This window comes from Tupaia chinensis, unplaced genomic scaffold, assembly GCF_000334495.1.
Source record: "Tupaia chinensis unplaced genomic scaffold, TupChi_1.0 Scaffold000634_1, whole genome shotgun sequence".
NCBI classification, from domain to species: Eukaryota; Metazoa; Chordata; class Mammalia; order Scandentia; family Tupaiidae; genus Tupaia; species Tupaia belangeri.
Window position 1 is genome coordinate 657,667 of NW_006160154.1, and position 23,751 is coordinate 681,417.

Here is a 23,751-nt window from a genome sequence, read left to right on the forward strand (position 1 = left end):
TGATTTCTCGCTTTCTGTCTCTCTGGTGAGCGCACGCACCCTATAGCAAAAAACCTCCCCCCGCCAAAACAAACAAACAAACAAAAAAAACCCCTACTATTAGGAAACACACAGGAAAAGTTCTATGACATTGGCTAACGATGACTTTCTGGATATGACTTCAAAAGCACAGCAAAAAATGCAAAACAGAATTACTTAAAACTCAAAAGCTTCAGGCCAGCAGCAGGTAGCATGGATGTTAAGGTACTGGATCCCACATGACCAAGTGTGCTGTTCAATTCCTAGACTGAGCAGTTTCAAAATCACAGCGGGCGCATGGAAGTGTGTGCCCGAAATCCTGAGAGAAGACAGGAGGAGAAGGGATTGCGGTATGGCCATCTCCCTTGAGATCTCTCTCTCCTGCAAGCACACACACCCTGTAGCAAACCAAAAAAGAAAAAAAAAAAAAAAAGAAGAAGAAGAGAAGGAGGAGGAAAAATAAATTGTTTGCTCATTAATTATTAAGTTTCAAAGGAAAAAAATTTAAGTGCTAAAGAGCATGTGTGTGTACAAGTGAGAAAGAGCAATAAAGAGTGAGGAAAAGAGAAGGAATGCATTGCCTAACAGGGCTTGGTCATGCTCCAATTTCCTCCAATTCTCCATCCCATCACAATCCTGGGCATGCACACATCTGTCATTTTTTTGTGTGTGTGGGGGGGGGTTTGCTATAGGGCTTGTGTGCTTGCCAGAAAGACACACAGAGACAGAGAGATAGAAGGCGAGAAATCACCCCCCAAGGGGGATGGCCACGCCGCAATCCCTTCTCCTTCATTCTCCTCTTGGGATCTTGGGCACGCACACATGCACACGCGCCCAGCGTGAGTTTAAGCCACCAAGTCCAGGCCTCGAACCGCAGCCAGCTACATGGGAGTTCAGCGACATAGCCATTATGCTAACTGCTGGTCCCCATCTGTCATTTTTTTTTAAGGTGTAATGGAGGGACTCCAACCCTGGCCAATCATGGGATCTGGCTTCCTTTGCATAGTGCTTAAATACTGTACTGTGGGTAGAACCATGTTTGAGAAAAATTATCTTCAATATTGTCAGTTAAAACTAAGTCTGAGGGTCAACAGGTGGAGTGATGGTTAAGGCATACTCAGGATTGTGATGTGATGGAGAATTTGAGGGAACAGAAGCATGATTCCACATGGACGATTACTTGGTTCAAGTCCTAGACCGAGCGGCTTAAAAACTACGCCAGGCAGATTATGTGTGAGTGCCCCAAATCCCGAGGAGAGAATGGAGAATGGACTGTTCTATGGCCAACTGCCCTGGGGGATGCTTGCTCACTTTCCCTCTCTCTCTGTCTCTGGTGAGTGCAAACACTCTACAGGGAAAAAAATAAAAGAAAAAAAAGAAAAACCACTTCTTTACTGTTTTACATTAAAAATCATGATTTCTAACAGTAATTAATGACATAAGAAAATGCTTGTAATAGTATTAATATAAAGCAATGACTCTATTTACTTAGAAGTAATTTTTAAAAGAATTATTTAATTTTACTTATCATTATTATCATTTTAAAATTTGCTACAGGGTACATACACTCACCAGAGAGAGACAGAGAGGAAAAGGGGGGAGGGGAGTGAGAAAGTAAGCCACCAGATCCGAGACTCAAATCATAGTTGCTCATGTGGGAGCCCAGTACCTTAATCATCTTGCTACCTGCTGGCCCCTATTTAAGTATAATTTATACTTTAAAATCTGGTAAAAAAAAAAATGCAGCAAAGCACTAATAGTAAATTTCAGAAAGTAAAATAAACATAATTCAGTTTATTTCTAATTTTTTAATTTTTCAAAAATTTCTAAAAATCATTAGTAAGTATAAATTTCCATAATGAGGGGATGCTAATAAAGATGGTCACTAAAATGGTATGATTATGTATGACAGGTGATGGGATTTTGGGATACTTTTAGGTTTGTTTGAATTGCTTTCTCTAATCATACCAATTTTACATTAAAATTGCATTATGAAATATTAATAAGAAAACTGAAATTATAAATGTGAAGAACAATGTAAAAATAAAATTTTCACAACTTACAAGAAATAGAGGAATGTTCAGGAAACTGTAATTTCACAAATTGGACCAAGGAAAACAAAGACCAAAAAAAAACACCCTGAATACTCCTATAACTAATCATTTAAAATTTTTAATTAGCTTACGTTTTTCCCCAAAAGACAATGCTTGTCTCAGTAGATTTACAAGGGAAAGGTACGGAACTAGCAAGAACCAAAACAAAACAAAAACAAACCATCTCACACAAACTAATCCAGAGAAAAGGAAAAGAGATCGAGCTGGAGGACTAATACATGAGGCTGATATAACTGATTCCAAATGAATTCTAAAACGCATTAAAAAATGATACATTAAGATAAGGTTGGATTTAACTCAGATAGGCCAGGTAAATTTTATCATTAGAAAAATCTATACCTGCAATTTATCACATTAACAGATGAAGCAGATAATTATTTACAATTCAATACTCATTCACGTTTTCTTAAAAGAGTATTAGCAACTTTGACAAGGATAGCTCAACAACCAACATCAAACATTATTCATAATTATGAACCAGAAAGATATCTTCTATTACCACTGTATTTAACACGTACAATAAGAGAAAGTAAGAAACACAAATTGTAGACAAAGAAGAAGCAAGGGTAAGCAGGTGATGCACGGGTTAAGGCAACTGGATCCCATATGGTCTACTGTGAAGCTGGAGTCCTGGATCAGCTTGAAAAACACACCAGGCTCCTGTGTGTTCATGCTTAAAATCCCCAGAGAAGAACAGAGCAGGAATTGCATTGTGGCCATAACCCCTTGGGGGTGATTTCTCTGACTTCTCACTTTCCTTCTCTCTATCTCTCTGTCTCTCTGGCAATCACACACACCCTGCAACAAAATAAAAAAAGGCTAAACTGTCATTCACAGATGATATGATTATCCATAAAAAACAAAGTCTTAATTGTCAAGATCACTAAGAAGTTTGAAAAGTTAGTAAACAGCTCAATACACAAATACTAACTGCCATGCCAACAACAAAATTAAAAATGAGGGTTTTTTAAAAAGAATTATTTTATTTAACTTTATTTATATTTATTTATGTATTTTTCATTTGACCAGAGAGGGATAGAGTGATAGTGAGTGAGAAAGCAAGCTGCCAGATATGGGATTCGAACCACAGTCGGCCACATGAGTGTCCAACGCCCTTAACCACCAAGCTAACTGCTGGTCCCAAAACATGAATTTTATTATTTTTTAAAAAGTACTATTGGAGACCAGCAGTTGGTGTAATGGCTATGTTACTGGACTCCCATGTAGTTGACCACGGTTCGAGTTCCAGACTAAACTCACTCCAGGCATGTGCGTGCGCATGTGCACGCGCACCCCAAGATCCCCAAAAGAGGAAGAAATGGAAGAGAAAGAATTCCAGCATGACCATTCCCATGGGGGAGGCTTTTTCACCCTCTCCAGCAAGCGCACAGGTCTTCTGGCAAAACTTAAAAAAAAAAAAAAAAAAAGGATACTATTTGCAATAGCAATAAAAACTCTAAGGCACTTAGGAAAAACTTGTCCCTTTACTGAAAGACATCGAGACTTAAATTAGTAATAATACATTTATAAAGAAAGTTAATATGGCAGAGATGTTCACTCTCCATAAACAAAAGAATCTTTGATGAACTGACAAAAATTATATGGAAATAATAAACAGTCAAATATAGGGCGCAGTGCCTGCTAGTTAAGAAAGTATGGCTGATCATACAGTTTGAATCCCAGTTCTGGTAGTTTGAATACCTTGCTGCATGTGCTGGTATGCCCCCAGACACTAATGGGATGGAGAAATGGAGACGGGATTGCAGAGTGACAATGCCCCAATGAGGCGTTCTTTCTCCCTTTCTGTCTTTGGTGAGAGCATGCACCATCTGGCAAATAAAAATGAATGAATGGGAACCAGCAGATGGAGTAATGGTTATGTTGCTCACTCCCGTGTATATGACCACAGTCTGAGTCCTGGACTCCCGTGTATATGACCACAGTCTGAGTCTTGGACCTGGTAGCTTAAAACTCACAAGGGGGGTGGTGCGTGGATGACCAAGCCCCAAGAAGAGAACGGAGAAGGGATTGCAGTGTGGCCACACACATCCTCCCCTCCCCCCACCCCCCATCCCTGTGGTGGGGTGTGGCTTCTTGCTTTCTGTCTCTCTGTCCTTCTCTGTCTCTCTGGCAAGCACGTGCACCTTATAGCAAAAATCTCTCTTAAAAAAAAGAAAAAAGAATAGGGACCAGTATCTGGTGTAATGGTTACATTGCTGGACTCCCACATGGTTGATTGTGGTTCAAGTTCCAGACCCAGTGGCTTAAAACTCAGGTTGGGCACATGAATACCCAAAATCCTGAGAGGAGACTGGAGAAGGGATTAGAGCATGGCCCTACCCCCGGGGGTGGGGGTGGGGGAATGATTTCTCGCTTTTAAAGGCTAATTGTGAAGCCTTTAGAAGAAAACAGAGAAAGGGCAGGTTTTAAACAGGGAACCAAAATTATGAATCATAAAAGTAACAATGATAATTTCAATTACAATAACACTATGAACACTTGTTCATCAAAAGATACCAGGAAGTCTGGGCTGGCCTGTGCCTAGTGGTTAAAAGCAAGATCCCCATGGCCTACCACAGTTCAAATCTCAGTCCCCGCAGCTTGAAAATCATGCCGGGTGCAGGAGTTCCCCAAATCCCAACAGGATGGAGAGGTAAAGGAGAAGGTACAACCATGACCTATTCGAGGGGTGTTTTCTCTCTCTAGTGAGCACAAACACACACTGGCAATTTTTTAGAAATATGATGTTGGTATCCAGGGTTAAGTAGTCCTGAAACAGAAAGAGGACCTTTACAGAGGAAATTGGTGAAACGCAAGTAAAGCCTGTATATTAGTTACTAATAATACCAATATTGATTTCTTAGTTTTGATACATGTACAATGGTTATAAAAATGGTAATATTTGAAGAAAACTGGGTAAAAGGTATAAAAACTCTCTTTAGTATAACTTTTCTGTAAATTTTAAATTATGCCAAATTTGAAAAAAGATACCATAAAGTAAAAAAGAGCCACAGAGCCCAGCATGTGGTGATGTGGCTAAGGTGCTGGGCTTGACTTCACACAGTCAACAGCAGTTCGAGTCCCAGACCTGGCTGGTCTTGCTTTTTTACTTTCTCTCACTCTGCCCCTTTCTCGTCAAATTAAAATAAATAAATAAAATAATTTTTTTTTTTTAAGTTGCGAGTTTATGTTGGTATAAAAAAATCTGAAATCCAGGACCAGCAGTTAGTGTAATGGCTGTTGCTGGATTTCCATATAGTCAACTGTAGTTTGAGTCCCGGACCTGGTGGCTTAAACTCACTCCAGGAGCATACATGCGTGCCCAAAATCTCGAGAGGAGAATGGAGGAGAAGGGACTGTGGTGTGGCCAGCCCCCCTGGGGGGGTGATTTCTCGCTTTCTGTCTCTCTGTCTCTGACTTTCTACTGAGCACACATGCCCTATAGCAAAAACCTCTCCACATACACACACACACACACAAATAAATGGAAATCCATACATATTTTTTTCTTAGTATGCATTTTCTATGTACACATACAAAGAGGTTTTGAACTGCGGCCAGCCACGTGGGAGTCCAGTACCTTTAACCACCATGCCACCTGCTAGCCCCCATAAACACAAACCTTAATTCCATTTTTCTTTAACTTTTTGAGGATCTCTTGTATGATTAAAAAGTTCAAAGCACGGGCACAACAATGAGGGAGGAACTGAGGAAGTGGGATAAGCACACCAGTAATATCAACCATATACTGGTAAGGCTGTTGAATTGGGTCATGGGTTCACATATGGTCATTTTATCATGTTTTAGAACTACATACATGTTATATACAACATTGTGAAATTATCTCTGATGGTTTTGAGGGTGGAAGAACAGGAGACTTTATATATATATATATATATATATATAAAGTGTTCAAACACAGAGCTAAAATGCCCCAGCACAGTGCTCAATTTATTACCAGCAGGAGAAGGTGGTTTTATTTCTTCAACGTAAAGTTACTGAATGCTAAGAGCCAAGCACTGGAATACTGAGATGAATAAAATACTTTCTTCCCATAGAAACATCTGTGGCCTGTTTATATACTTAACAAAGTATGTGCATTTGTTAAGTCTTAACAGTTTATCTTGCCAAAACAAACAGACTGGTAACATATCTTAAGAGGAACTGAGAAATAGCATCCTCTGACCTACACAGGCTCAAAAAAGAAAAAAGGCAGGACATTTTCTAAGATATATTTTTTTAGTACATACCTAATGTGTTACCACAGTTTAATTACTCACATATAAAAAGTTTAACTAAAAAGTTTTACAGCCTATCTTTTTTTTTTTTTTTTAGTTTTCTATAAGGCATATGCTCTCACCAGAGAGAGACCGAGAAGTGAGAAGGCATCCCCCAAGGGGAATGGTCACACTGCAATCTCTTCTCCTCACTCTCCTCTTGGGATTTTGTGCACGTATGCACACATGCCTGGCTTGTTTATCAAGCCTCCAGGTCAGGGACTCAAACCATGCCATGTGGGATCTAGCCAACTTAACTACCATACCATCTGGCTGGCCCACATGCCTATTATTCAAACATCTTTATAACAATCCCTCCTATAAAGCCCTGATATTAGACAAAACAGAAAACCACAGTTAGACTGTAAGAGCCCCTGCTCAACGGATGGCAATGCAAAGTAAAGACTATGTACTTCTCAAAAGCCTGCTGGTTACTGCTGGATACCAACACAAATAACGCATCAGGCAACGTATGAGAAATATGGCTGATGACAATTGGCAACTAAATCTTTCAGTCTAAACACAGAGAACTGAAACCTAACCTAGTGCTTTTTCATAATACCTTGGCCCTGCTCCATGGCCACGCTGGCCAAAACCCAGCAGCAAAGCCGGCAGCACGTGCACAGAGATGACTAAGGAGCCTAAGCTAGACACCGTGTGCTCATGCCCTGGGCATTGTCAGGCCTGCTGCCAGACAAGGCTTTGGAGAGGGGCTTAGAGCTCATGAGACTACTTGACCCCACTTTACTCCATTTGGAAATGGAGGGTGGAGAAAGTAATCAAAATCCGGTTTCAGCACTTATCTTTCAATGCCCATAATTAACTTGGAAGTACACAGAGGAATGAATTTACAGTCCTATGGTCGTAGTTAAAAATCTGCTTTTATGTTTTAGTAATAATGCTGAATATAGGATTCTAAAGGAGTTGTTAATTTTATTATTGAAAATGCTGTCAAATGAAGCTTTGGAAAGAAAACTCTCAGTGTATGAATCTTCCCCTCTTTTGACATGAACTGAATGTCAGAGATGAAAATTTACCATCACAGGCCACCAGTGGCATAGTGGTCTTTAAATCAGCTAGATCACACATGATCAACTGCATGGTTCAAGTCTCAGGCCAGGCAGCTTGAAAAACACACCAGGCACATGCATGTGTGTGCCCAAAAACCCTAAGAGGAGAATGAAGAAGAAGGGATTGTGGTATGGCTATGCCCCATGGGAGGTGCTTTGTCACTTACTTTCTATCTCTGTCTCACTTCAGGGAGTGCATGAATGCATGCAAAAAAAAAAAACTTAACATCACTACATGAGTCCAACCACATGACATTATGGAAAAGGCAAAACTATGCGGTAAAAAGATCAGTGGCAGGCCAGCCAGATGGCGTGGTGGATTCCACATGGCTGACTCTGTGGTTTAAGTCCTATATCTGGTGGCTTGAAAACCATGCCAGGCATGGGACCAGCAGATGGCGTAATGGCTACTTCGCTGGATTTCCATGTAGTTGACCGTGGATGGAGTCCCAGACCCGGCAGCTTAAACTCACACTGGGCACGTGTGCGCCCAAGATCCCGAGAGGAGAATAGATTGCGGCATAGCCATCCCCCCTGTGGGGGGTAATTTCCTGGCTTTCTGTCTCTCTCTGTCTTTCTGGCAAGCACACACATCCTATAGCAAAACCTCTCAAAAAAAAAGAAAACAAAACAAAAACAAGATCAGTGGTTCCCAGAGGTTGGGACAGAACACAGAATAGGCAGAGCACAAAGGGTTTTAAGGGTAGTGACACTATTCTGTATACTATAATGATGAATACTTGTCAACATACATTTGTCCAGATCCGTAGAAAGCAAAATACCAACAATGAAACCTAATGGAAACTATGGGATCTGAGTGATGATGATATTTGAGTTGTAATAAATATTCCATCTCAGTGAATGGGGGAGAGGTCGATGGGAAGGAGACACTACATTGGGTAGGGTGGGGGGCTTTAGACACTGTATTTTCACTCAATTTTTGCTGTGAAACTAGAACTACTCTAATATAGCGTTTTCATCTATATTTACATCTATCTAGCTACATAAATCTATCAGATATTGTAAATGTGTGTCAGATAAATCTGATACTAGAGAAGTTAAGTTTGGTTCTTATAAACACTTCAAATCTAAATATAATAATGACAGTAACTATGGCTGCTATAGGATACTTGGTATAATTTTTCCCCCCCATGAACAGCTAATGACCAACACGATAATAACAAATCTTTTCTATGAAACTAGAAAAACCTTTCTGTTGAACATCAAGTATATCTTCATATGTAAACATAAATGGGTTAGTTAAGAGTTTATGACTTATAGACATAAAATATGCAACGAGAGTAGGCAATTTCCATGGAAATTCCTTACCTTAACCTTAACCTTTCTTAACTTTGGGTTTCATATATCCAGCCTGAGTCTTCTGTAACCATATATTCTTTTTATTTTTCAGTTTGTTATAGAGCAAGGGCATTTGCTAGAGAGAGATGGGGGGGACACCACACCCCACAGGGAATGGACACTCTTCTCAGGATTTTGGGCATGCATGCACATGTACCAGAGTGACTTTCAAGACCCTGTGTCCAGGACTTGAACCACACAGCAGGCCATGTGAGATCTAGCCACCCCAACACCCATGCCACCTGCTAGCCCTCCAAATTACTTTTACCAGAACATGGAAAGTGAAAACAAATCCAACTATCAGAAATTACGAGGCTGGGAAAATGTGTTAAAAACAGTGACTGGGAAGTTCACTAGTATTGTCCACTTCCAGACCTGATGAAAAAAACATGTGGCAGAAGTAAGTCATGCAACAAAAAAATCTCATAATAAAATAGAACAGGGACCAGTAGTTAGCATAATGGCTATGTCGCTGGACTCCCATGTAGTCGACCGTGGTTCGCGTCCCGGACCCGGTGGCTTAAAACTCATGCTGGGCGCGTGTGCGTGTGTGCCCAAGATCCCCAGAGGAGAATGAAGGAGAAGGGATTGTGGCGTGGCCATCCCCCCTGGGGGATGATTTCTCGCTTTCTATCTTTCTGTCTGTCTGGCGAGTGCACGTGCCCTATAGCAAAAACCTCTCCAAAAAATAATAATAAATAAATAAATAAAATAGAACAAAACTAAAATCCAGGAAAACTGAGAGGAAAAAAGGTTCTACCAAATTACTATTTCTCAATCTATCGATAGGGAGGTTGGTACACGATCATTCATTTTATTAATATTTACTTTTGTAATATATAAAACTCATACTTGGTTAAGTGCCACTCAGAAAACATTCTGAGAAATGCACCTTGAGGCAACTGCACCCAGCGAACACTGTGGAGTGTACCTGTACAATCCGAGCTGACGGAGCCGGCTGCACACTTAGGCTAGTGCCACAGCCCACGTGCTCCTTACGGGGCCACCGTCACAGACGCCTTCCCGTTTGACCAAAACTGCGGTAAGCACATGACTGTACTTTGTTTTACTGAAATAATTTCACAACATGTTTAAAATTTACAGCCATTGGCAAAAGCCCAGTCCAATGACAGATCACAAATAATATAAACTGTACAATATAAAACATTAAAAAAGACGTGAAAAACCAAAAGAGCTATTAGTTTATGCTGTTATTCATTTGCAGTATTTAGATTCTTTCCTAGTGTAGTGTCATTTGACGCAGATGTGACAATAACAGAGAAAAATGACAGAAATGTTCCATAAAGCTTCACAAATTCTCCATTTAAAAAGAACTTACAAGTCTTTGTCAAATGTCAAAGAAAGTAACTCCTTCTCTAGCTCTTTTTGTTTGCTTCTAGCTAGCCCTTGAAGCACAGAATTAATTTAACCTCAGAGTGCCTATGCAGCTGACAGTATTCTTAGCTTCTGAAATCTCCCAAGAGAAATTGATTTAGTAGGCAAGTGTTTCAGCTGTTAGAGGAATCCCATAGATAGATCACTTAAAAAAATTTATCCCCACAAAAACACCAGGATACAACTTGTAATTTATAAAAAGAGCATTTAAATGTTATAGACCAAGATTAACAGTTTCTTTCTCTTGGAAATGCACATGAATTTTTTAATTCTTCAGGCACAGGAATGTGTATCAGTTAGATGCCAGGCCTGCAACGGACGAGTATTCAGTACGTGCTTATGTAACTGAGTTAATCCAGCAATATTCCTCTAGTGGGCGACATCCCACGGATTCGACCAGCTTACATGGAAGAACAAAAACTTGTTTTTTCTATCTCACTCTAATCTTCATTTATTACGCCCAGGCCTGTTGGATATGACTGTGCTTCTTCCTTTCTATTTTTTTTTTTTTTAAGAAAGATTTTTGCTATAGGACACGTGTGCACACTGGAGAGACAGAGAAACACAGAAACCCAGAAATCAGCCCCCGGGGGGTTGGCAACAGAGCAATCCCTTCTCCTCCATTTTCCTCTCGGGATCTTTGGCATGCAGGCACACATGCCCAGCATGAGTGTTAAGCCACCGGATCTTGGACTCAAACAGTGGTTGACTACATGAGAGTCCAGCAACATAACCATTACACCATCTGCTGGCCTCAATGTTTCTAGTAGCATTACAACAATATAAGAGATACCATATGGAACACTAATTGTGATAGTAAATAAGCTTTATTCAAAACCCACTATACTCTACTTCAAGTGCAAGAATTCTGTAAAATTTAAACACTTGTTCCGTACTAGGACTGGCATTTCTAAACAATTAGAGCTGTCATAAATCATAAATCATGAAACACTGCATGGTAAATTATAATTTATTCATAATTAAATAAAACACTTAAATCTTAAAACACTTTTAAAAAGAATCTGCATTTAAAGGGTAAGTAGTACCTAGTTTTCATCTAAATCCTAACAGAGACAAAGCTATTATTATTATCATTAAAAAGAAATATACTTTTAATGTACAAGGTTTTAAAAATATTCATGCATCTCATTTCATTTTATTTCTATTTTAAGCTGAAGAAATGAATGTGCCTGACAGACGAGCAGGGCCTAGACCACCAGCTCGCTCTCTGCAGTATCATCAATCCATTCTTCTCTAGCTGCCAGAGCCACTGGGTGGGGAGGTCAGCAGGGACTCTCAAAGGACCCTTTCTCCAAGTGAGGTGCCATGAAGATGACAGACACTGCACAGACACCACCATTCCCTACAATCACTGCAATACTCCAAACCTTACACTCTCTACCTTTCAATCTGCAATTTGGATTCAATGTATTCTCTCCATAAAGTATCTAAAGAGCCAGATAAACTACATTTTGAATCAAGAATGCTGACCTTTAAATGCCCTCAATCGCTCAACAAATCATAAAATTATTGTACTGCAGTCACTCCATCCTAAACTGCCTTTCAGCTTTATCGAGTGTCTTTTTCTTTACCATCTTGTCCTGCTGTAGAGTAGGCTTCAAATGCACTACATGGAAAAATTCTTCCTCTGTAACATGTATGTACCAAATCTCCTCTTACATGCACATGCACGTGCATACACACACACACACACACCAAAATAAATACACAAAAGGCTTCAATGTGCACACAATTGCTCTTTCATGTAACTCAACATGTTGGATGGCTTCTCTCTGAGGAGACTACCTGTGGACTGCTTAAAATTTTCTGCTGAAAATCTACCTGTAGCCTAGTGATTAAGGGAGCCACATCTCTTATGGCTTGTCAGGGTTTACATCTCAGCCCTGGTAACTTGAAAAACATGCCAGGTGCATGGGCACATGTGTCCAAAATCCCTACAGGATGGAGAATGGAGGAAAAAGGATTTCGGCATGACCATGCCCCTGGGGGTATGCTTTCTCCCTCTCCCACCTTCTCTCTGAAAGCACACATACCCTCTGGCAATTCAAACATTTTTTTCTATTGACAAAAGAAACCAAAACTAAGTTATGATATGAAGTTTAAGTCATATTTTTCTCAATTTTTACTACACTAATAATTCAATTGGAAATAGCTGATATATTTAATATGAAAACCTACTGCTAGGATTTAAATCTCTAGGCAATACTGTTTTATCTCTACTATTGTTCAGCCCAGCAATAGAAAATAATTTTATTTCTGGACATAATGAAAATAATCTTGGCTTCAGGAAGACTCAACCAATACCAAGAAACTTTAATGGCAACCCAAAAACTTAGATGAGGACTGCATTATTCTTTGTGAAAGCACATTTAAACTATCAGCAGATGGCATAATGGTTACGTCGCTGGACTCCCACATGCACGGACTCCAATGTAGTCGACCACGGTTGGAATCTCAGACCTTGGAAACTCACACCAGATGCATGGGAGCACCTGCCTAAAATCCTGAGAGAAGACTGGAGGAGAAGAGATTGTAGTGTGGCCCGCTCCTCTGGAGAGTGATTTCTCACTTTCTGTCTCTCTTTCTGCCTCTCTGGCAGGCATGTGCACCCTACAGCAAAAATTTCTCCAAAAAAAGTCATAAATACACAGTCTCTCCACACACAGGGCAAAGCCATTAAGCAAGACATACTTCAGAAACACACATCAGGATCATGAACTTTTCTTCCCATAAATATATTCTTTTTCTCTTGCTATAACAACATAATCACCATCAAAGACATAAATTGCTTTAAAAAAAAAAAAACAGAAAAAAAAGGAAACAAGCTATATGCATCCCTAAACAGAAGTGTTAATGCAGAACTCTTTTCCTAAAGGGACAATAAACTATGTCAATATTAAAGAAAAACATATAAAATTTAAATTATAATATTTATTTTAGGCCCAGCAGTACTGGAAGTGACATAGTCAATTAGGGATTTGGATTCTCAGGTGACCTAGAATACACTGAGCACCCAACTAGTCAAAGATCCTGACTAGTTAGAGGTGAAAGGGGATCACAGCCTAATGAGCTTGGGCATGAATTCGTGATCTCTCTCTCTAGGAAAAAATAAAAATATATGAAAATTCAACTTATAAAAACTTATTGGTCTGTACTAAACAACAAAACTCAACAATCAATCTTATAATACGTATAATACAGGCTCTCAATAATGCCATTATAATTCTAAAGATTCATTTAAAAAATTATTATTCTACATTTTATTGTGCACTAACTATACAGGTATTTCAATATGGTTGATCCATGCCATAAAACCGCAGATATCATTATTATCCTGACTTCATCAATGAGGAAACATATTCAAATAAGGTGAAGCAGCTGCTTAAGCTTTCTGAGTACTCAGCCCATGACTTTCCTATCTCCCTCTGAAGTTCACAGTCTTTCCACATCATAAAGATTTCCAGGACCAGCAGGTGGCATGGAGATTAAGGCAGCTGGATCTCACATGGCTGACTATGTGGTCCAAGTCCCAGGTCTGGCAGCTTGAAAAACACACTGGGCATGCATTTGTGGATACTCAAGATGAGAATGGAGCAAAGTGGACTAAAGTGTAGTCATCCCTGCCCCCGGAGGAGGGGGTGCTTGCCTTCTCTCTCTCTCTCTCTGGGACCTATACTAAATTGTATTTAAAACAAAAGATTCCCCCTAAAAATTTTTAATATGCCTCAACTTTCCAAATTTTCAAAAACAATCATCACCAGGTGCCAAGAAAACAAAATATGACAGTCTCCTCCCCAGAAGGTCCAATCTTATGGCTAGATTTGTTTAGGACCAGCAGTTGGTCTAATAGCTATGTCACTGGGCTCCCATGTAGTTAACCGTGGTTGGAGACCCAGACCTGGTGGCTTAAACTCATGCTGGGCGCATGTGCATGCGTGCCCAAGATCCCGAGAGAAGAATAGAGGAGAAGGGATTGCGGCATGGCCATTCCCCCCTGGGGGTGATTTCTCACTTTCTGTCTCTCTGTCTCTCTTTGTCTTTCTGGCGAGCACATGCTCCCTATAGCAAAAACCTCTCCAAAAGGAAAAAAAAAAAAAGATTTGTTCATGTACTTTTTCTCAGCCTTTCTCACTCAGTACAGAGAAGATACAATAAAAACCACCTGATCGGAGGTGACATTCAGACAAGTCATCATGTAGGAGCCTCCCCTTTTGGGCCTCAACCGCACCAAACTTTCCCAAGTCTGGTTTCCATGACTAATACAAAGCTTTAGACCAATCTTGTCCCCTGACCTTTTCAGTAGGTGACATGTTTTAATATCACAAACAGATCAATGAATATACTTTTCTTAAATGGAACCTAAAGCATGCATTCTTATGAAATAAGCACAATACTCATGTACTCTTCTGAAAATGTACATGGGCTTCCTCTACTCTACCCTGTGTCAAACCTTGACAGAAAAATTATTTGTTCAACTGTCAATCTCTTGGTTAATATAAACAAATCTGAACTTAAAATCTGCAAACCAGAATGTCACTATGTCTTCCAGCAATTTTTCTTTACTAGGTTTAGGAATATTCTAAACTCACAAACTGAAACTAGAAAAGGAGCTACATTTCTAAATATGTAATCAACATGCTTAATCCACCTGAGTTAGAAGAGAAACTGAACCAAGGGGAAAGGGGGAAAGTGTAATGAAATCACATTAAATGAAAACTTGACTGGTTCAGAATCAGTGATCATTCGAAAGAGGTTTGAGTAAGCCTAAGGACTTAAAAATTTCCCTGAATTTTCATGTTTAGGACATAAACTATCCACCCTGAGAAGTTCAGATCTCACAAATGATACCCGTAAACTTCTATTCCTCTACTATCTATTCCATATGTTTTTTCCATCATCTAATTCCCTGCCTGATGCAGCGCCTTTCCTTATTGAACCACTGTTGTGCTCAATTACAAAAACACAAGCATTTCCAACTTTTTAATTCTCTGAACAAACCCGAAAAATTCACACATGGCTTGCTAGCCTCTTACCAAAACAACTCAGGATTAAACATAAAATTCTAACCTGGCTACAAATAATCTTTTCATCCTTACGATTTTTAAAAAGGACCCACATTTTGAGTCACACAAAGAAAAATCAATTTCAACAATTTAATAACTACCTTGTAGAAAAAAAAACAGTTATGTTCCAAGATTAATGTAGCTATTCACAGTAACTCACAAAAGCAGCTGTGTTGTCAAGGGGTTTTAGTACATGTTTTCAAACTTTAAATATAAAATTTAGAAAATCCGCATTTGAAAATTTGTAGCAAAAATACATGTCTGGTATTATTATTAGTCTTAATTTTAAGTAAATTGAATTCTACCAAGCTATACTATAAAACTATACCACCAAGTTATTAAAGAGCATAGTCTAACCAAAATAAGCATGGTTACAATGATCTGAACCAAATTACACTTAGATAATTTCCAAAGAAGTCTAAAATTTTAAAAAGTCTCAAAATAACATGTAAATAAGTAAAATTATACATGTATCACAACCATACCACAATGTTAGCAGCACTCTGTAAATGTAATATTTTCATTGTTAAAATAGATTTTCAACATAATTTTTAAAACATACATTTCATTTAGTTCAAGTACTAAATTACCTCAAAATTAAAATCTTTAAACCAATAAACTTCATTTACTAAAACGATTAACACAAATTTTTAAAGGTCATGTTTCCAAACACATGTTGCTAGATAATTTGCACATACAAACAAAAACCTAATTTTAACAATAAGCTCTCTCACTCAAGATAATTACTTGTCTTGAGAAATGTTTTAAAGGCACAGCAAAATTCCTTGTGAAAAATAGAGACCATTTATTTGAGAATAGTCACTCACCACTTCTTCTAATGCAGCACTTCGTCCAAAAGAACAAGTGAGGTGTGTGAGGCAGTTGACGAAGGAGGAGAAAAGTTCATTTGGAATGGCAGTTAAAACATTTCGAGGGAACACGGTTATCAGGTTGCTGATAATGCTGGAGATTCCCACAGCTTCAGAATCTTCTATTTCAATTCTATAAATCAAGTATTACAAGTATTATAAAGTGGTAGTAAAAGGTAAATTAAAATAACTCATTTCTGAACATGCAAAGGTTATCACCTACTCATTTTTCAAGGTATGTCTCTGTGTATTAATTTTAAAGTACTCATACAACTTTACTTCAAAATACAAAAAGGGGAAAATAAAACTAGTTTCTTCTCTCCTCCCTTGTTACTTAAACACAGAAAAAATGGGAAGTTTCTTTCTCAGTTATAAAGGGCAAGTATACCTACCCATTGATAGTATTCAGTAATCCCTCAATGAAGTGTGCTAGATAGTCAACTTGTGATCCTTCATCGGGGAAGATGGGTCCGTGAAGAGAAGCTAACTGGGCAAGGCACTGTAGAGAATCTTGTGCCATATCTGAATCTTCTCTGATTTTTCGATGTACCTGTCAGAAAGAATTACTAATCCATAAAAATAAATTCTTCTTTTGTAAGGGTCACGTGTCTACCATGCCGAATGAGGTAAGAGAAAAATTCACTGTAGCTGGTTATTTCTAGAAAATTAATTCCTCAATTAAACTAAATTGAAAATTATCCTTCAGTCCACTTTACAATACAGACCATGATTTTAAACATAGGAATTAATGTTTATCCGTGAGCTACCTACATTTTGAAAACTGAACTGTCTCCAGCATGTTATGACAAAGAGAGAAACAGATGCCAGCCAGTCAGACATACTGCTTCTTCTAAAAACAGCAACAACGACAGTCATCTGTATTATGCTAACTATGCCTAGCTACAGCTTCTTGCTAAAGTTAGCAGACAAGTTCAATCAGGAGTATATAGATGCTGCGTGAGTGAAAGTAAACAGTTGCACAACTTAGAAAACCAATAAACCACTCAGTCCCTGGACATTCATCCCTTCAGTCAACCAACATAGAAGTACACTCTTAATAATTCTAAGTGCCTAGAATTTGCTTGAATTTCATTTTATGCTATATCACTGCTATTAATAAATGGTATATTTTAAAATAAAAGCTTTATTTAAATTATACTTAAATACATTTAAAAGTATACCCACATTTTAATTCAATGATACGATATTGATATAAAATACTCATATATAGTATTGCATATGAAAGAAATGTTCCAAAATATTGCTCTCCAATTAACAGTATTAATTAAGAGTATTAATATTCTCAGATGTTAAAGATTTCATTCCTGTGACCTGACATAATTAAAGTAGCCAAAGAAAATATAATGAAAAAATTATGTTTATTATTCATCTTAATCTGTTCAACATTTACTATAGCCATTTATTTTCCTTAAGCACTTAATATTCCAGACTTTTTCTTTCTTATACAAATCTCTCTACCTTGAAACAGATGTCATACAATTTTGCACATTTATTTCTATTTATTTCAAGTTACATTCACTTTGTACAAGTCATTTCCAAATTACTTGAGGCAAGAACATTTCTTTTAAGTATTCCCTAGTACAGTGCTGGGCCATAACGAACACTCAATAAATCTTAATTCACTGATTGATTTTAATATTAATCCTTAATCCTGGAACTTCTTAAGGTTCAAGGAAAGAAACTAAAAATATTAAAATGTCTTTAAAATTACGAAGTTAACTGATCTGCTGACATGTTTTAAAATATGTTACACACTTTGTTCTATAACCCAGGGGGTTAGGCTATAGCCCTGGGACCAAATCTGGCCTCCTGTCAGTTTTTGTATGGTCTAGCAGTTAAGAATGGCCTATGAGTTTAAAAATATTTTTGTTTTTATATAACTGAGAAAACACAAACAAAAAATAAAAATCTGTGACCTGTGAAAATGATATAAGATCCGCATTTTAACAACCATCAGGGGAACCAGCAGTTAGCGTAATGGCTATGTCGCTGGACTCCCATGTAGTCGACCGTGGTTCGCATCCCAGACCCAGTGGCTTAAAACTCATGCCGGGCGCGTGTGCGTGTGTGCCCAAGATCCTGAGAGGAGAATGGAGAAGGCGATTGTGGCGTGTCCATCCCCCCTGGGGGGTGATTTTTCACTTTCTGTCTCGATGTCTCTCTCTGTCTGGCGAGCGCACGCACCCTATAGTGAAAAACCTCTCCAAAAAAAAAAAAAAAACCATCAGTTTAGTTTTATTGTAATTCCACTTAAAACTCTTTGATGGCTTTCAGTGCCAATTAGAATAAAATCCAAACTGCTGCTCCTTGTCTCCTACATGAGTTTGTGTTTGCCAGTTTCTGCCCCATTTCATACTATTTCATCCCTTGTTCATTATACCCCAGCACACTGACCTCCTAGCTGTTCCTTTAAGCCAGTTCCTTCCTTGACTCTCTTTGCACTTACTTTTCTCATTGCCCCTAAACTTTTTATAGTCTTTGCATGGTAGATTCTTTATCTGATCTCTGTTCAAATGTCATCTTTCTAAAGAAACTTTCAGTGACTCCATACCTTAATTAACCATCCCCACCTATATCATATTGCTATTCGTTATGACTCTTGTTGGTAGCGAGCGCACGCGCCCTATAGTGAAAAACCTCTCCAAAAAAAAAAAAAAAACCGTCAGTTTAGTTTCACTGTAACACCACCATGCTTATTTATGTATCATCTCTTGCTGCTTCTGCACTACAATACAATGTTCAGTTTGATCATATGATCATTGAAACCTAACATATTTATTGTCTGGTCCTATACAGAAAATGTTTGCCAATTCCTGGTCTATTGGGTCATCAGAAAAATCATGACATATTTTTCTATGCAAAAATGCGTCACAACTTTTCCGATGACCCAACAGAAAAGAAATGTTTTCCAACAATGTTCGACTGAGTTAGGATGTATTAGGTACAATACCGAAATTCATGTATGCACATTATATAGTTCATAAACTTTTAAAACCAAGTGACTCTTACAAATTCTTTATCTGAAAACCATAATGAAACTTTTGTCATCATGCCTTGGAACCTAGCCACGCTTAATCATGCCATCAGGGATACATTCTACCAAATGATATAATGTGATCTGGGACAAAAGAAAGCTATCTCACAATCTACTCAGAGAGCCAGATGGATGCTCGTCCTGGGACAGAAAAGAGGAAGAAAAAGAAAAAAAATACACTAAAGGAAGAAGTTAATGTTGACAATGTAATAAAATAAGCAACTGTCCTTGGAGTCGACCTACATTGTTCAAGCTTAATTTATGCTCCCTAAAGTGTGAACCAAATAAAACTCATGATAAATAATTAGTTTTTATATAATACAGATTCTTGCCTTTCTTCTCGTGTCAGCCCCACAAGATTTTCACCATATTTGAACACATATTTCAACAGAAGTTATCTTATACAATTAAAAACTGATTTCATCACCTGAAGATAAGAAGGAGGCAGAGAGAAAAAAGAAAGCAAAGTCTAACAGGGCATCCACCAAGGTGAATGTGGGGCTATTCATCAAGACAGGGATAAAGCAGAGGCAAGTTAGAAAGATGACGAATTCTACTGGAACATGTTGAATCTGAGAAGTGTGTGGGCTCTCCAAATCAAAACATCCAGTAAGCGCTTGGATTATAAGGCTCTGGAACTCTGGAGTGGCCTGTGCTGAATATAGACCTAGGAGTCATCAGTGGAGTAGAGGCTGAGGTCCTACGTGTGGAAGAGATGGCCCCAGGAGAGTGTATACACAGTCGGCAAGGTTGGAAACTAAGATAGGAACGTCAATATTTATGCCATGAGCAAAGCAAGAAAAGAGCACAGGGAAGCTCAGGAAGAAAATGTCAAAAAGGTAGGAGGAAAACCTACTGAGAGTGGCTTTTTTCAAGACCTTAAGGAGGATGGAATAATCAAGAAGTCTGTAAACTTCTGAGGGGCAGAGCATAACCAGAAGTATTCGGAATCTCAGACGTGATCAATGAGCTCCCAGTCTTGATCTTATGTGACAGTATACGCATGCATATTGATGCAACTCTAGCACAATAGTGACAGCCAGTAGAAAGGTGCTTAAATTAAGCAATGAATTCACATAAGTGAAACCAAATTTAACAAAAAATTGAATTAAAAGATTAACATTATAATTTTTGTAACTAATAACAAAATGCAAAATCGCTTGTAAGTGGCTTAAATGACATAGTTACGAATATAAAACTGTTAAAATAACAAAGTAAAAAGGGGTTAATTTTCAAATTCAAAAGTTATTTGCATGTGGTGGGTCACAGCTGACAGGAGCAGCTGTCTGGTTTGTCTTGACAGCTGTTCAGATTTGGTAGGGCTGTTTCCAATACTGCCAGCAAGTTTTTCACCTTTTCAGAAACTGCTGGAGTGGGATCTACTTTCAAATGAGTGAATAACGCTAAAAACTGAACTTGGATTCGCATCAAAACAATTCCTGTCAGATGAGGCAGGAAAAGGAATCTTCAAACTTAGTTACAACGATTTCTTTGATCTTTATAGTTTATAGTCATCAATTCTCTGATTTAAAACAGAAAATGCAAAATGATTAAAGCTCAGTCTTAACAATTCTACAGAAAACATCTTTATGTAAACCCATGAACAGATAACCTTGTTCTAGACATTTATGTTCTAATATGTATCCTGTAACTATAATATTTTAAATGGTTCAACCAAAAAAGAAAGGCAGTTTTTAAGGCTCATGCATAAAATGGTAAGAAACTATAATTAATGGCTGGGTTAAGCAAAATAGCCTCCTTTTTAATAAATTCTTATTTGGCCTTCTTTCCAAGTAGTAACATCTAACTAACCTATGTACTCACCATTTTCATTGCAAATTTGCACCCAATACATACAATTTTTTCCCAGTTTTTCACTGTTTTATTGAGAAAACTCATTTGGCAAATACGGAAACATACTGCTTACTTCTGGATATTTAGCAAATAAGAAAGAGGACTGTTTAGAGTTATATTTTGAAATAAACTGCTATTCAATAATACCAACTTAATCCATGACTGCTAAATATAATCAGTACATAAAAAGTACACTACGCTAGAACAACAGTTCTCAAAGTATTGTCCAAGGGACCCCTGCAGGTTCCTAAAACCAAGTAAGTTTCCTGCAGGGTAAAACTACCTTCATACTAACACTAAGACAGTCCCTGCCTTTTCCATTCTCACTGTCACACAGATATACAGTGGAGGTGCCCTGAGCCACATGAGGTGTGATACTTCAAACAATTGAACAAAGCAGCAGGTAGGAGAATCTGGCTACCTTTCATTACGGATTTCTGACATTTTTACACAATGCCACTCTTCTCACTAAACTTTTTTGTTGTTTTTATTTTTAAAAAATATAGTTATTTGTTCATTTAAATTTCATTTATGTTGACATGTAATGGTTTCTTTTTGCTAGTTCTTAATGAATCCATAAACTCTATTTTTAATTTTTGAATTGAGTTTTTAATGGGATAAATAATAAAAACTTATCACCCTTATAAACGAAGGCCCTTTGGGGTCCTCAATAATTATTAAGAGTGTAAAATGTAGGATATTAATGATATAATACTTTATAAACCAGGAAGAATTTTTTTATGTAATTTCTCCTTAAAGCAGATAAACTGGTTAAAAGAAGGCTTTGGGGGAAAAAACTATCTGTCCTTTTTACTTATGAAAAATACAAAGGCATTTCCTCTTTTCCTTGGCCCTAGTTACCAAAGATGAAGACTAAGACTTACTGTGAAGAAAAGCTCCATAACTCTGCTGTCCAGAAGAGTCTCCCGCCAGGACTCTGTTGGCTTCAACAGCACATTTTGTGAGGACTCGAACATAGCTATATAATGTCTGCCCAGTTATCTGGTGTCAAGGTCAACAACAATAACATTCTTACTTTGTCTAAAGTATATAAGTATATCCTAAATATAACAGGAGCCATACAGAAAGAATGTAATGGAAACAGTTTAAGCCTCTTCACATATGCTACATAATTCATGCATGAAGCTAAGGAATAAAGGCAGTAAGTGCTGAAAAAAAAAAAAAAAGAGAATGCTACAGGAATGTAAGATAGCAGTTTCAATGTAATTATGCATCATGCTGTAGGAATATAGAAACTTCAATAATCTAGATATTAATGGTGGCAACAGGAAAAAAAGCACTACTTATAAAACAGATGCCAAAATATATACCAAAAAAAAGCCATTTCTTCAAGTTTATCCTATCATTCTCCCCAATATCTTATATACAGATATAGAAAATGTTGTTATATAGTCTACTTGGAAAACTAGCATTTTCCCCAAAAGAAAGATATTCACTGGGAAAACAATAAAAGAACAAGAAAAGTAAACATACATCATACAGAAGAAAAACTCCCAGAGACCACAATATACAAATAGCAAGTCTAAACAAAGAAATAATCGGTTAACATAAACATTATAGATGCTTACTGAAATTTCCCACAGACTAAACAGCAATTTACATGGTTTTCAGGTGGTTCAATACCAAACACTCTTCAAACAGATTACCGCTTTTGCTGTTAAATAAAGTAACCATGTTACTGTTTATGAATTATAATTCACTCAATGGCACTGTCATAGTAACTGAGGCTTTTAAGAAATGAGAAATAGAGCCAGCACCATGGCCTAGTGTTGTTAAGGGAGCTGGATCCCACATAGCCAATCACAGTTCAAATCCTGGCCCCAGCAGCTATAAAAATATGCTGAGTACATTAGTGACCTAAATCCTAACAGGACGACAACGAAATAGAGAAGGGTTTAGGGCATGACCACAGTCCTTTGAAGGTGCTTGCTCCCTCCCCTGACTGAACTCTCTAGAGAGTGCATACACCCTCTGGCAACTAAGCAAAAAAAAAGGACAGTAGCTATTCCCAATCTACGGCTAATGAAAATGCCCAGCTAAAAGAACCCAACAAGGCAACATTCATCTCACTAAGGAGAAATCTTAACAATAATTATCAGGGGACTGGCAAGTGGCATGTTGGTTAAGGTGCTAGACTCCCACATGATCAACCACAGTTCAAGTCCTGGACTTGGTGGCTTGCTTTCTCACTCTTCCTTTCTCTCTGTCTGTCACTACCCAGTTGAAATTAAATAATAATACTAAATGAATCTTAAAAAAAAAAAAAGAAACTATTATCTGAAACTACAGCTTGCAAAAATTAGATACATATTAAAATGCTGTGTTTTCATTAAAGCTCAAATCATTATTTTTATAAGTAAATTATTCAGAGATAATTAAGGAATACAACAATGCTTTAGAAACCATTTTTTAAAGGATTATTATGTAACCCCCCACCCCTTTAAACAGCTAATATTATTTTGTCCTTAAAGGGGAGGAGGAGGTACTTTGAGTACTTCAGGAAGAAAAGTCACTTCTCGTTTCTAAAAACTCCCCCTAAAACGACCTGCAGTTTTATGAGATTAACACTGAAACTCAAGTTCATTTAAACTTCATTTCTCTCTTCCTTCATCTGCCCCCTTGGGGGGGTGTAGGG

The 23,751-nt window shown here is 37.9% G+C and overlaps 1 protein-coding gene across 5 annotated transcripts in view; it reads right to left on the reverse strand.

Moving 5' to 3' along the window:
• The window catches only part of XPO4 (exportin 4), a 128,801-nt gene that overhangs the window by 33,585 nt on the left and 71,465 nt on the right, over positions 1 to 23,751 (reverse strand). For all 5 annotated transcript variants that reach the window (XM_006159508.2, XM_006159509.3, XM_006159510.3 and 2 more), the window contains 3 exons: positions 21,980 to 22,092; positions 16,579 to 16,736; positions 16,145 to 16,319 (listed from right to left, as the gene is read on the reverse strand). In XM_006159508.2, coding sequence (XP_006159570.1) covers positions 16,145 to 16,319; positions 16,579 to 16,736; positions 21,980 to 22,092 — 446 coding nt within the window. The remainder of the gene's footprint in view (positions 1 to 16,144; positions 16,320 to 16,578; positions 16,737 to 21,979; positions 22,093 to 23,751) is intronic.